This window comes from Scyliorhinus torazame, chromosome 29 (assembly GCF_047496885.1).
Source record: "Scyliorhinus torazame isolate Kashiwa2021f chromosome 29, sScyTor2.1, whole genome shotgun sequence".
NCBI lineage: Eukaryota > Metazoa > Chordata > Chondrichthyes > Carcharhiniformes > Scyliorhinidae > Scyliorhinus > Scyliorhinus torazame.
The window spans coordinates 25187999-25203578 of NC_092735.1; the positions used below are offsets into that span (position 1 = coordinate 25187999).

Sequence of the window (15580 nt, forward strand, 5' to 3'; positions counted from 1 at the left end):
CATATGTGTGGTCATGTCTCCAATAATATATTATATCAGTGAGTGGCCAACTGTGCCCACACCTCAAGGAGAGAAAGTAAATGAATTTTACAAAGGTTTACACTGTGGTATCAGGCCAGCAAAGCTCAGCATTGTCTTGCTTTTCCATCTCTCCCTGGCATTAGCTCAAGGCGGATGTTTTCGGCCTTTGATCAGATCCAGGAAAACATCCACAATCTGGGCCACATCAAGCCGCTGATTGAGAATATTCAGAGGCTACTGGAGCGGAGAAAAAACCAGCAGAGCATCGAGGAAAGGTACTTGAGGTCAGTCAAGCAGAACAATTGACGAATCAACTTGGTGCCCTTCGTAATGCCTGAATATTCTGTTTAAAAACTTGCTCCGTGTTCCACTGGAAGGGGCTGGTACCAGACTGCTCGTTCCTTGGGAATAATCCTAAAACCGACAACAGACCTTGATTTTAAGAGGCTGGGGTTGGCTGGGTGCGTCATTGTGGTATTAACGTTTAATCCACACTTTCCCACTCAGCCGGCCCCACTGTCTTTTTTAAAATAAATTTAGAGTACCCAATTATTTTTTCCAATTAAGGGATATTTAGCGAGGCCAATCCACCTACTCTGCACATTTTTGGGTTGTGGGGGCGAAACCCATGCAGACACGGGGAGAATGTGCAAACTCCACACGGACAGTGACCCAGAGCCGGGATCGAACCTGGGACCTCGGCGCCGTGAGGCAGCTGTGCTAACCACTAGGCCACCGTGCTGCCCGTCCCACCGTCTTAACAAATGTCCTTAAATAGGCAGGCTAAAACTAGGGTTGCCAACCCCTCCAGGAGTGGCCTGGAGTGTCCAGGAATTAATAATAACCTTTATTGTCACAAGTAGGCTTACATTAACACTGCAGTGAAGTTACTGTGAAAAGCCCCTAGTCGCCACATTCCGGCGCCTGTTCGGGGACACGGAGGGAGAATTCAGAATGTCCAATTCACCGTCTTTCGGGACTTGTGGGAGTAAACCGGAGCACCCGGAGGAAACCCACGGAGACAGGGGGAGAACGTGCAGACTCCGCACAGACAGTGACCCAAGCCGGGAATCGAACCCGGGACCGTGGTGCTGTGAAGCCACAGTGCTAACCACTGTGCTACCGTGCTGCCCAATTGAAGGTCAATCTGCGTGTGCGACCCTGCAAAAAAATCGTCATGACGATAAAACAGATTGGGTTTTTTTTTTGTGATTTTTTTGAACATTTCACTTTAGCAGCTATAAAAATATTTAAAATGGCGGCAAAAAGTTTGACAGTGGAGCACCATCCAACTGGGCAATCAGTCTGTTTCCCTGGACCGCACGGCGGCGCAGTGGTTAGCACTGCTGCCTCACGGTGCCGAGGACCCGGGTTCGATCCCGGCCCCGGGTCACTGTCCGTGTGGAGTTTGCACATTCTCCCCATGTCTGCGTGGGTCTCACCCCCCACGACCCAAAACGATGCGCAGGGTAGGTGGATTGGCCACGCTAAACTGCCCTTTAATTGAAAAAAAAAGACTTGGGTCCTCAAAATCGGAAATTTGAAAATTCGGCCCAGATTCTTGTGACCTGATAACTGCGATTGGCCTGGGCTGAAAGCTGACCAACAGGATTTGCTGACACAGGCAAGGTCACGTTTGTACGCCAGGGAGCCAGCTGGCACCCAACGTATGAAAAGCAAATAAAAAGATAATAAAGCATTTGTCAACAAGTTCCACCATGCAGCTCTCTCCCTGCACCTGGAAACAGTTCATGTAAAACATCTTGAAGAAATCAAAGGGATTGGGTACTTGAAGGGTACTATAGCGATTGGGTACTATAACGATTACAGTCGTTATACAGGTATCCCCAGGTGGGAATGGGAGAGAAAATGAAGGGATCTGGTCAGTGTACAGATATCCCCTGAGAGACTCCAGTCAGTGTACCGATATCCCCCTGAGAGACTCCAGTCAGTGTACAGATATCCCCCTGAGAGACTCCAGTCAGTGTACAGATATCCCCCTGAGAGACTCCAGACAGTGTACAGATATCCCCCTGAGAGACTCCAGTCAGTGTACAGATATATCCCTGAGAGACTCCAGTCAGTGGACAGATATCCCCCTGAGAGACTCCAGTCAGTGTACAGATATATCCCTGAGAGACTCCAGTCAGTGTACAGATTTCCCACTGAGAGACACCAGTCAGTGTACAGATATATCCCTGAGTGACTCCAGTCAGTGTACAGATATCCCACTGAGAAACTCCAGTCAGTGTACAGATATCCCCCTGAGAGACTCCAGTCAGTGTACAGATATCCCCCTGAGAGACTCCAGACAGTGTACAGATATCCCCCTGAGAGACTCCAGTCAGTGTACAGATATATCCCTGAGAGACTCCAGTCAGTGGACAGATATCCCCCTGAGAGACTCCAGTCAGTGTACAGATATATCCCTGAGAGACTCCAGTCAGTGTACAGATTTCCCACTGAGAGACACCAGTCAGTGTACAGATATATCCCTGAGTGACTCCAGTCAGTGTACTGATATCCCCCTGAGAAACTCCAGTCAGTGTACAGATATCCCCCTGAGAGACTCCAGTCAGTGTACAGATATATCCCTGAGTGACTCCAGTCAGTGTACCGATATCCCCCTGAGAGACTCCAGTCAGTGTACTGATATATCCCTGAGAGACTCCAGTCAGTGTACAGATATCCCCCTGAGAGACTCCAGTCAGTGTAAAGATATCCCCCTGAGAGACTCCAGTCAGTGTACCGATATCCCCTGAGAAACTCCAGTCAGTGTAAAGATATCCCCCTGAGAGACTCCAGTCAGTGTACAGATATCCCCCTGAGAGACTCCAGTCAGTGTACCGATATCCCCCTGAGAGACTCCAGTCAGTGTACAGATATCCCCCTGAGAGACTCCAGTCAGTGTACAGATATCCCCAGAGAGACTCCAGTCACTGTACAGATATACCCCTGAGAGACTCCAGTCAGTGTACAGATATCCCCCTGAGAGACTCCGGTCAGTGTACAGATATATCCCTGAGTGACTCCAGTCAGTGTACTGATATCCCCCTGAGAAACTCCAGTCAGTGTACAGATATCCCCCTGAGAGACTCCAGTCAGTGTACAGATATATCCCTGAGTGACTCCAGTCAGTGTACCGATATCCCCCTGAGAGACTCCAGTCAGTGTACTGATATATCCCTGAGAGACTCCAGTCAGTGTACAGATATCCCCCTGAGAGACTCCAGTCAGTGTACAGATATATCCCTAAGAGACTCCAGTCAGTGTACAGATATACCCCTGAGAGACTCCAGTCAGTGTACAGATATCCCCTGAGAGACTCCAGTCACTGTACAGATATACCCCTGAGAGACTCCAGTCAGTGTACTGATATACCCCTGAGAGACTCCAGTCAGTGTACAGATATCCCCCCGAGTGACTCCAGTCAGTGTACAGATATCCCCCCGAGAGAAACCAATCAATGTACATATATCCCCCTGTGAGACTCAAGTCAGTGTACAGATATCCCCCCCCGAGTGACTCCAGTCAGTCTACAGATATCCCCCTGAGAGACTCCAGTCAGTGTACCGATATCCCCCTGAGAGACTCCAGTCAGTCTACAGATATCCCCCTGAGAGACTCCAGTCAGTGTACAGATATATCCCTGAGAGACTCCAGTCAGTGTACCGATATCCCCCTGAGAGACTCCAGTCAGTGTACTGATATATCCCTGAGAGACTCCAGTCAGTGTACAGATATCCCCCTGAGAGACTCCAGTCAGTGTACAGATATATCCCTGAGAGACTCCAGTCAGTGTACAGATATCCCCCTGAGAGACTCCAGTCAGTGTACCGATATCCCCCGAGAGACTCCAGTCAGTGTACAGATATCCCCCTGAGAGACTCCAGTCAGTGTGCAGATATACCCCTGAGAGACTCCAGTCAGTGTACAGATATACCCCTGAGAGACTCCAGTCAGTGTACAGATATCCCCTGAGAGACTCCAGTCACTGTACAGATATCCACCTGAGAGACTCCGGTCAGTGTACAGATATCCCCCTGAGAGACTCCAGTCAGTGTACAGATATCCCCCCGAGTGACTCCAGTCAGTGTACAGATATCCCCCCGAGAGAAACCAATCAATGTACATATATCCCCTGAGAGATTCCAGTCAGAGTAAAGATATCTCCCTGAGAGACACCAGTCAGTGTACAGATATCCCCCTGAGAGACTCCAGTCAGTGTACAGATATATCCCTGAGAGACTCCAGTCAGTGTACCCATATCCCCCTGAGAGACTCCAGCCAGTGTACAGATATATCCCTGAGAGACTCCAGTCAGTGTACAGATATCCCCCTGAGAGACTCCAGTCAGTGTACAGATATATCCCTGAGAGACTCCAGTCAGTGTACAGATATCCCCCTGAGAGACTCCAGTCAGTGTACCGATATCCCCCGAGAGACTCCAGTCAGTGTACAGATATCCCCCTGAGAGACTCCAGTCAGTGTGCAGATATACCCCTGAGAGACTCCAGTCAGTGTACAGATATACCCCTGAGAGACTCCAGTCAGTGTACAGATATCCCCTGAGAGACTCCAGTCACTGTACAGATATCCACCTGAGAGACTCCGGTCAGTGAACAGATATCCCCCTGAGAGACTCCAGTCAGTGTACAGATATACCCTTGAGAGACTCCAGTCAGTGTACAGATATCCCCCTGAGAGACTCCAGTCAGTGTACAGATATACCCCTGAGAGACTCCAGTCAGTGTACAGATATCCCCTGAGAGACTCCAGTCACTGTACAGATATCCACCTGAGAGACTCCGGTCAGTGTACAGATATCCCCCTGAGAGACTCCAGTCAGTGTACAGATATCCCCCCGAGTGACTCCAGTCAGTGTACAGATATCCCCCCGAGAGAAACCAATCAATGTACATATATCCCCTGAGAGATTCCAGTCAGAGTAAAGATATCTCCCTGAGAGACACCAGTCAGTGTACAGATATCCCCCTGAGAGACTCCAGTCAGTGTACAGATATCCCCCTGAGAGACTCCAGTCAGTGTACAGATACCCTCTGGGAGACTCCAGTCAGTGTACAGATACCCCCTGAGAGACTCCAGTCAGTGTACAGATATATCCCTGAGAGACTCCAGTCAGTGTACAGATACCCCCTGAGAGACTCCAGTCAGTGTACAGATACCCCCTGAGAGACTCCGGTCAGTGTACAGATATCCCCCTGAGAGACTCCAGTCAGTGTACAGATATAACCCTGAGGGACTCCAGCCAGTGTACAGATATACCCCTGAGAGACTCCAGTCAGTGTACAGATATACTCCTGAGATACTCCAGTCAGTGTACAGATATACCCCTGAGAGACTCCAGTCAGTGTACAGATATCCCCCCGAGAGACTCCAATCACTGTACAGATATCCCCTGAGAGATTCCAGTCAGTGTACAGATATATCCCTGAGAGACTCCAGTCAGTGTACAGATATACCCCTGAGTGACTCCAGTCAGTGTACAGATATACCCCTGCAAGACTCCAGTCAGTGTACAGATATACCCCTGAGATACTCCAGTCAGTGTACAGATATACCCCTGAGAGACTCCAGTCAGCGTACAGATATCCCCCCGAGAGACTCCAATCACTGTACAGATATCCCCTGAGAGATTCCAGTCAGTGTACAGATAAAATCCCTGAGAGACTCCAGTCAGTGTACAGATACCCTCTGGGAGACTCCAGTCAGTGTACAGATACCCCCTGAGAGACTCCAGTCAGTGTACAGATATATCCCTGAGAGACTCCAGTCAGTGTACAGATACCCCCTGAGAGACTCCAGTCAGTGTACAGATATCCCCCTGAGAGACTCCAGTCAGTGTACAGATATAACCCTGAGGGACTCCAGCCAGTGTACAGATATACCCCTGAGAAACTCCAGTCAGTGTACAGATATATCCCTGAGAGACTCCAGTCAGTGTACAGATATCCCCCTGAGACTCCAGTCAGTGTACAGATATCCCCCTGAGAGACTCCAGTCAGTGTACAGATATCCCCTTGAGAGACTCCAGTCAGTGTACAGATATCCCCCCGAGTGACTCCAGTCAGTGTACAGATATCCCCCCGAGTGACTCCAGTCAGTGTACAGATATCCCCCCGAGTGACTCCAGTCAGTGTACAGATATCCCCTCGATTGACTCCAGTCAGTATACAGATATCCCCCTGAGAGACTCCAGTCAGTGTACATATATCCCCCTGAGAGTCTCCAGTCAGTGTACAGATATCCCCCCGAGTGACTCCAGTCAGTATACAGATATCCCCCTGAGAGTCTCCAGTCAGTATACGGATACCCCCTGAGAGACTCCAGTCAGTGTACAGATATACCCCTGAGGGACTCCAGCCAGTGTACAGATATACCCCTGAGAAACTCCAGTCAGTGTACAGATATATCCCTGAGAGACTCCAGTCAGTGTACAGATATCCCCCTGAGAGACTCCAGTCAGTGTACAGATATCTCCCTGTAAAACTCGTCAGTGTACAGATATCCCCCCGAGTGACTCCAGTCAGTGTACAGATATACCCCTGTGAGACTCCAGTCAGTGTACAGATATCCCTCTGAGAGTCTCCAGTCAGTATACGGATACCCCCTGTGAGACTCGTCAGTGTACAGATATCCCCCTGAGAGACTCCAGTCAGTGTACAGATATCCCCCTGAGAGACTCCAGTCAGTGTACAGATATCCCCTTGAGAGACTCCAGTCAGTGTACAGATATCCCCCCGAGTGACTCCAGTCAGTGTACAGATATCCCCCCGAGTGACTCCAGTCAGTGTACAGATATCCCCCCGAGTGACTCCAATCAGTGTACAGATATCCCCTCGATTGACTCCAGTCAGTATACAGATATCCCCCTGAGAGACTCCAGTCAGTGTACAGATATCCCCTTGAGAGACTCCAGTCAGTGTACAGATATCCCCCCGAGTGACTCCAGTCAGTGTACAGATATCCCCCCGAGTGACTCCAGTCAGTGTACAGATATCCCCCCGAGTGACTCCAGTCAGTGTACAGATATCCCCTCGATTGACTCCAGTCAGTATACAGATATCCCCCTGAGAGTCTCCAGTCAGTATACAGATATCCCCCTGAGAGACTCCAGTCAGTGTACAGATATCCCCCCGAGTGACTCCAGTCAGTGTACAGATATCCCCCCGAGTGACTCCAGTCAGTGTACAGATATCCCCCCGAGTGACTCCAGTCAGTGTACAGATATCCCCTCGATTGACTCCAGTCAGTATACAGATATCCCCCTGAGAGTCTCCAGTCAGTATACAGATATCCCCCTGAGAGTCTCCAGTCAGTGTACAGATATCCCCCCGAGTGACTCCAGTCAGTGTACAGATATCCCCCTGAGAGTCTCCAGTCAGTATACGGATACCCCCTGAGAGACTCCAGTCAGTGTACAGAAATCCCCCTGACAGAGGGGCTGAGAGATATCAGTGGGTGTACAGATATCTCCAGTGGGTGTACAGATATCTCAAGTTAGTATACAGATATCCCCAGTATGTGTACAGTTATCTCCAGTTAGTATACAGATATTTCCAGTCAGTATGCAGATACCCTCAACAGTTTAAAATGACTCAAGAGTGGGTGTTTGGTATTAGAGCTCCTGACCCCCAGGACAAGCCAGCAGGGAGCAGTTGGGCAGAATGGCCTATTTTAATTTGTGTGATGTCACCCCCAGTAGACTCTTGCTTCACTGAGACGTAACAGGCTCCCCTCACACTCCATATTTCCTTTAAATTCCAGATCCATCAACGAGCGATCGAAGCAAGGCGAGGCATTGCAGCGAATGGTGGATCAGGCAGTGCTGCCATTGGTGGAAACGATTCGAAGGTGTCATCATCCTTTTGTCTGTAGTGACTGTAGCGGGAACTGTAAACATAAGATGATAATGCCTTGAAGAGGGCTTTCTGCATTTAAATGTAAATTAAAAACAGTTTGCTGTCCCCCATTAAGACTCTGCGTCATTCAGTCGAAATGCAAATATTGCCCCAAAAGTCCTGGAGCCAATCCCCCTGAGGGGTGGCTCCGTACGAGGACTCCTGGCTTTAAGTCAGAAGGTTGCGGGTTCAAATCCACCTCGCGCTGAAAAATGTTAGCTGGAGGTTTAGGGTCAGAGTTGAGGGAGCACTGGCCTGCAGGAAACGTCACACTTGCTGGTTGCAAGGTCAAACTGAGGTTCGACCCATTCATCCAAGACGTGAATAAATTCCATCCCGTTATTTCACAGAAAAGTCCTTCTTGGAAAACGCTGGACAATCTCAGGAGGTCAGACAGCGTCTGTGGGGAGGGAAGGGAACCAACGTTTCGAGTCTGGATGACCCTTTTGCTCATCCATTGCGGCTCCATTGGCAGCTGGAAAGCAGATTATGCGCAGAGATTTGAGTGAACAAGTCTCCAGGCACTGTTTAAATTCCCCCAATTCTGCGCTTGTCTTCTCGATTTATTTTTTCTCTCTTTCATTGCTTGTGGGCGTCGCTGGCTTGGCCAGAACCTATCGCCCATCCCTAATTGCCCTTGAGAAGGTGGTAGCGTTGCTGCCCTCTGCAGGCGACAACCGACGAAACAGACAAATCAGTCCTCACAACAAGCTTTGATTTAATACACCTTTTTATTTCACTCACTAAACCTACTTAGACAGTGACATAAGTTTTAAGACTCACAACTTGAACTAAAAATACTACCCAATAGAGAGAAATCGGCCAGGCTCGCTCTGGAGGGTGCACTGGGAGTTTACAAACTCAAGCCTCGCCAGTATTGTTCCCAGGGTTCTCGCTGCTGAATCTGGAAGTCCCTGCCTTTTTATAAGGTTTTAGTTCTTAGTTTCTAGTTCATTTATATGAACAATCCTGTAGGTCTCATTCACCCTTGAGAGAACCTTGCTTTCCCTGTTCCAAAACAGTGTTATCAGTGAAAAGTTGTCGTTCTGTCTGTTCACATGAAATTCATTCTGCGGGGAGCATCTTTTACCATCATGCCTCACGGCACAATGTTCGCCATCTTTCCTGCTCAGCAGTAGTGAGCTGCCGTGGACCGTTACAGTTCATGAGGTGTAGGTACACCCACAGTGCTGTTAAGGAGGGAGTTCCAGAGGGGCAGCACGGTGGCGCGGTGGGTTCACCCTGCAGCCTCACGGCGCCGAGGTCCCAGGTTCGATCCCGGCTCTGGGTCACGGTCTGTGTGGAGTTTGCACATTCTCCCCGTGTCTGCGTGGGTTTCGCCCCCACAACCCAAAGATGTGCAGGGTAGGTGGATTGGCCACGCTAAATTGCCCCTTAATTGGAAAAAAAATGAATTGGGTACTCTAAAATTTAAAAAAAATTAAATTAAATTATTTTTTTAAAGGAGGGAGTTCCAGGATTTTGACCCAGTGACAGTGAAGGAACGGTCAATATATTTCCAAATCAGGCTGGTGAGTGGCTTGGAGGTGAACATCCAGGTGGTGGTGTTCCTAAGCCTCTGCTGCCCTTGTCCTCGTGGGTGGCAGAGGTGGCAGGTTGCCAAGGAGCAGCACGGTAGCATTGTGGATAGCACAATTGCTTCACAGCTCCAGGGTCCCAGGTTCGATTCCGGCTTGGGTCGCTGTCTGTGCGGAGTCTGCACATCCTCCCCGTGTGTGCGTGGGTTTCCTCCGGGTGCTCCGGTTTCTGCCCATAGTCCAAAGATGTGCAGGTTAGGTGGATTAGCCATGATAAATTGCCCATAGTGTCCAAAATTGCCCTTAGTGTTGGGTGGTGTTACTGGGTTATGGGGATCGGGTGGAGGTGTTGACCTTGGGTAGGGTGCTCTTACCAAGAGCTGGTGCAGACTCGATGGGCCGAATGGTCTCCTTCTGCACTGTAAATTCTATGTAAATCTATGAACCTTGGTGAGTTGCTGCAGTGCATCTTCTGGATGGGACACGGCTGCTACTGTGTGAGGGAATGAATGCTTGTGGATGTTGTGCCGATCAAGTGGGGTTGCTTTGCCCTGGATGGTGTTGAGCTTCTTGAGTGTTGTTGGAGCTGCGCTCATCCGGACAAGTATTCCATCACACTCCTGACTTGTTCCTTGTAGCTGGTGGACAGGCTTTGGAAAATCAGGTGAGTTTCTCATGATGGGATTCCCAGCCTCTGACCTGTTCTTGTAGCCACAGTAGCCACTGATTCCAGGGATGGTGGGACAGTCATATGAGGAGAGATTGACTAGGTTGGTATTCTTCTCGCTGGAGGGGAGATCTCATAGAGACTTATAAAATTCTAACAGGACTGGATAGCATAGATGCAGGGAAGATGTTCCCGATGGTGGGTGTGTCCAGAACCAGGGGTCACAGTCTGAGGATTCAGGGTAAACCATTTCGGACAGAGATGAGGAGACATTTCTTCACACAAAGAGTGGTGAGCCTGTGGAATTCATTACCACAGGAAGTAGTTCATGCTAAAACATTGAATATATTCAGGAGGCGGCTGGATATAGCACTTGGGGAGAATGGGATCAAAGGCTATGGGGAGAAAGCAGGATTAGGCTATTGAGTTGGATGATCAGCCATGATCGTGATGAATGGCGGAGCAGGCCCGAAGGGCCAAAAGGCCTCATCCTGCTCCTATCTTCTATGTATCTATGGATCTTGTTATGGGCCAGGGTTTAGAGAACCCCAAAGTGTATCATGGAGTTCACCTGACCCACAACTTTTACTAGATTGTGGTACGGGGAGCACACGGCCCACTCTACAGGTGTGGTACAGCAGAAATGAAAAAGTATTTTTTAAAGGCAAAACAATGTACCCAAGTTAACCTTTTTAAAACATACAGTGAACATTTAGCAACCATCAATTCAAATACAACCCCCAAAGAATACAACACTAAGTAATCCTTAATAACTTCCCAAATACCATCCAGAAGAAAAAATAAGCACCTTTTAACAGAAGCACATCAGGTTTAAATTCACTATTGAGAACATTTATAATTCTGAATTCACCAAATGATCAAGAGGTAGTCTTCTCATGGCAGAGAGAACAGCAGTACACCCACTCTGCCTGGCTTCAGCTCCAACACTGAAACGAAACCCAAAAAAAACACAGACACACCCAAGCTTTTCTCAAAGTGAAATTAAAAAGCAGAGCCAGAGCTCAGCTCTACCCACACTCTGACATCACTGCAGTAACGTGAGCAGACAAACATTTCTTAAAGTGACATTCTCATGACACTCTATATACATGACTGGTCCAGTTCAAGTTCTGATTAATGGTAGCCACCAGGATGTTGATACGGGGGGGGATTCAGTGATGGTAATGCCATTGAATGTCAAGAGAAGATGGTTACATTCTGTTTTGTTGGAGATGGTGAATGCCTGGCACTCCCACGGCATTTCCGTTGTTACTTGCCACTTGTCAGGCCAGGCCTGAATGTTGTCCAGATCTGCATGCTCGACACAGACTGACTCCGTATTTGAAGAGTGGTGAATGGTGCTGAACACTGTGCGATCATCAGCATCTCATCGTCTCAGTCTCAGGCCTCAATCCGTGCTTCTAAAAATGTTTAGAGAATCCCCACAGTGCAGAAGGAGGCCATTCGGCCCATTGAGTCTGCACCAACTCTCTGAAGGAGCACCCGATCTAGGCCCACACCCCCACCCTATCTCCGTAACCCCACCTAACCTTTGGGAACTAAGGGGCAATTTAGCACGGCCAATCCACCTAAGCTGCACATCTTTGGACTGTGGGAGGAAACCGGAGCACCCGGAGGAAACCCTCGCAGATACGGGGAGAAAGTGCAAACTCCACACAGTCACCCAAGGCCGGAATTGAACCCGGGTCCCTGGCGCTGTGAGGTGGCAGCGCCAACCACTGTGCTACCGTGCCGCCCCAGATCCCCCTCGATCATAATCAGGTCATCAGTGAAGCAGCAAACGATTAATCGTAGACATATCAAGCATCTGACTGGTTGAAAGTCAAAAAATGAAATATTTCAGAACTCTCTGCCCTCGGATATGTTGGGAAAGAAAAAGAAAGTCCTACATTTATCTGGCGCCACTCACAGCTACTGGTAAGTCTGCCATTTATTGCCCATCTGTCTTTTCTCCCTTGAAGCTGGAGGTGGACTTTCTTGAATCTTAAATACCCTGTGTGGATAAAGGGTGGCACTATTGGAAATTCCACCCCCCCACCCCCCGCCCCACCCCCCCCCCCCCCCCCCCCCCCCCCAACCACCTCCCGAACCCCCAGACACTGAGCCCGGTTTTAACAATTCTGTTCCGCTCACTGCTCGTGTTCACTGAGATTCCTGCCTTTAAACAGCATCATGAAAGGTACGTTTGCCTATTAACTCACCTCGTACATTTGATCCTGAGCAAGATCCTGAATCAACACATGAGCTGCCGTGTTTCAACATTAAAGTCCAGAGGTGGGTAACTGGAGATCTAATCTTCACTCTATCTCGATATCCACAGTAACTGAGGTGTGAAAACGGAGGACATATCTCGTCCTCCAACCCGCTATCTCTGCTTCTAGCTAAGGGATAAAGTTCTAGCTACGCTCCAACGCCAATTTCAATGTTTAATCACGGTCTGTGGCCACCGAAGAATGTCACATTTTGCAACAACAAGTCCTCAGTATCACCAACAAGCTCTTGCTTATCAAGGGCAGAATCACCGAATGGTGAAGCAATGTCGGAGGCCATTCAACCCACCTTGCCCATCTCTTTGAAAGAGCTATCCAATTCATCAGGAGGTCCCCTGGGCTGCGTCCCTGCATCTGGGCCTAGGCTCCAGGTTCAAGTCCCACCCGGTTGCTTTGATGGCCACAGAAAGTGTATTCGTAAAGGGGCCCAAATGGGTTGAGAATTAGCCTGTAAATCCTTCCAATACGCCTGACGGCAGGGAGTAAGATCGGGAGAGTTTCCTGCTCAGCCACACCACAGATGGCAATGGAAACCTCTGAGGTATTTTGCCAAGGATCATCATGGACCAAAATAATGGAAATTCATGGTTGCCAATGCCCTCTTCAGGCCTGGTACCTGGAGGAGGAGGAATTAATTGGCCAGATTTCCCTGGTATCTGTCTGTCCCTCAGATTGGTCCCCTTCAAGTATTTATCATCCCGCTAAGACAGGAGGGAGAGAGGGAAAGATAGAGAGAGAGGGGGGGGAGAGAGGGAGTGAGTGAGTGAGAGTATGAGCGAGTGAGTGAGTAGGTTGGAGAGATGGAGTGAGTGAGTGAGTGGGAAGGAGGGAGGGAGAGTGAGAGGGAGGGAGGGAGAGTGAGTGAGAGGGAGGGAGGGAGAGTGAGTGAGAGGGACGGAGGGAGAGTGAGTAAGTGAGAGACAGTGTGAGGGAGGGAGTGAGAGAGAGAGGGAGTGTGAGTGAGTGAGTGAGTAAGTGAGTGGGTGGGAGGGAGAGTCAGGGAATGAGTGAGTGAGTGAGTGAGTGGGAGTGAGGGAGAGTGAGTGAGAGAGAGAGACGGAGTGTGAGTGAGTGAGTGGGAGAGAGAGTGAGTGAGTGGACTGAGTGAGTGAGAGAGAGAGGGAATGTGAGTGAGTGAGTAAGTGAGTGGGTGGGAGAGTCAGTGAATGAGTGAGAGAGAGGGAGAGGGAGTGAGTGGACTGAGTGAGTGAGAGAGAGAGGGAATGTGAGTGAGTGAGTGGGAGGGAGGGAGTCAGTGAATGAGTGAGTGAGTGAGAGGGAGAGTGAGTGAGTGGATTGAGTGAGTGAGAGAGAGAGGGAATGTGAGTGAGTGACTGAATGAGAGAGTGAGTGAGTGGGAGGGAGAGTGTGTTACTGAGTGGACTGAGTGAGAGAGAGAGGGAGTATGAGTGAATGAGTGGGAGGGGGAGAGTGAGTGAATGAGTAAGTGAGAGGGAGGGAGTGAGAGTGTATGAGTGATAGGGAGAGAGGGAGGGAGTGAGAGTGTATGAGTGATAGGGAGAGAGGGAGGGAGGGAGAGTAAGTGAAAGAGTGACTGAGTGAGTGAGAGGGAGTGAGGGAAATAATGTGAGTCAGTGGGTGAGTGAGTGAGTGAGTGAGGGCGGGAGGAAGGTGGTATGAGTGAATGAGGGAGATAGACATACTGACAGACATACTGATAGATAGGTAATTGGTTAATTGAAAACTCATCCTGGCAACAGATACTAAACTGTGACGAGGCTACAAATAGAACCATCATTCATAACACACTGATCGGAAATCATTAAAATAAAGTATGTATTAATAATTGAACAATTATGAATATTTCACTGTAAAAATAATTATAATATGTTGCAAAATGCTAAATTTTTTAATTTACAGGTTTAACCTGAAAGGTCTGTTACAGTCTGCATTTTGTATTGAAGGCCACCGGTCACATGTCGTTGGACCGAGTCAGTTAAATTCTGGATTATTTACTGTATATGCTGCAGTAATAGTCGAATGAGGGTAAAGGTCAACAACCCCCAACGTTGGCCAGAAATAACCTTCATTTTTCATATACCTCGATTCTTAATCATTCAAATATTACGCACGAATGCTGACTCTATTTCATAGTCGATCCGCTTTCACCACTTCTTCAGAAGCATGTTTCAGATAACGACTCGTGTTAAACAAAGTTCTCATCTCCCCGTTGGACGATTATTTTAAACCTGTGTTCTCTAATTACTCTATCATTTAAAAAGACAGCACCGCTTCATTATCACGGAGATTGACCTTCAATTGGGCGGCCCGGTAGCACAGTGGTTAGCACTGTTGCTTCACAGCGCCAGGGTCCCAGGTTCGATTCCCGGCTTGGGTGACTGTGCGGAGTCTGCACGTTCTCCCCGTGTCTGCGTGGGTTTCCTCCGGGTGCTCCGGTTTCCTCCTACAAGTCCCGAAAGACGTGCTTGTTGGGTGAATTGGACATTCTGAATTCTCTCTCTGTGTACCCGAACAGGCGCCGGAATGTGGCGACCAGGGGCTTTTCTCAGTAACTTCATTACAGTGTTAATGTAAGCCTACTTGTGACACTAATAAAGATTATTATTATCAGTGTATCCCAGTGAGAGACTTTATTGAACTGACTGTTGCGATGTCGGCTTACAGAGTCCGCCTCATGGCAGCGATCACCTGACTACGGAAAGCCCTATGTGACATGCAGGCCGAGTGCATTTCTAAATCCAAACAGTTCCCAAACCTACCACCAACGGGAGGAGCTTTCTCCTTATTTATTCCTGAATTGTAGCTCCAGTATACAGGAGGTTGAGAGTAGTGAGGTCATGAGTAATGTTTTAAAGTTGCAGGAGTATACCGGCAAGCAGGAAGGTGGTTTAAAGTGTGTCTTCTTCAATGCCAGGAGCATCCGGAATAAGGTGGGTGAACTTGCAGCATGGGTTGGTACCTGGGACTTCGATGTTGTGGCCATTTCGGAGACATGGATAGAGCAGGGACAGGAATGGTAGTTGCAGGTGCCGGGGTTTAGATATTTCAGTAAGCTCAGGGAAGGTGGTAAAAGAGGGGGAGGGGTGGTATTGTTAGTCAAGGACAGTATTACGGTGGCAGAAAGGACGTTTGATGAGGACTTGTCGATTGAGGTAGTAT

The 15580-nt window shown here is 48.8% G+C and overlaps 1 protein-coding gene across 2 annotated transcripts in view; it reads left to right on the forward strand.

Moving 5' to 3' along the window:
• LOC140403756 (testis-specific serine kinase substrate-like) overlaps nt 1-8006 on the forward strand; it is a 29806-nt gene extending 21800 nt beyond the window's left edge. Inside the window, exons 8-9 of one of the 2 annotated variants that reach the window (XM_072491920.1) lie at nt 165-305; nt 7810-8006. In XM_072491920.1, the coding sequence (XP_072348021.1) occupies nt 165-305; nt 7810-7963 (295 nt within the window). In that variant the 3' untranslated portion in view covers nt 7964-8006. The remainder of the gene's footprint in view (nt 1-164; nt 306-7809) is intronic. The other variant, XM_072491921.1, reaches the window with a different exon arrangement.
• The last annotated feature ends 7574 nt before the right edge of the window (nt 8007-15580 follow it).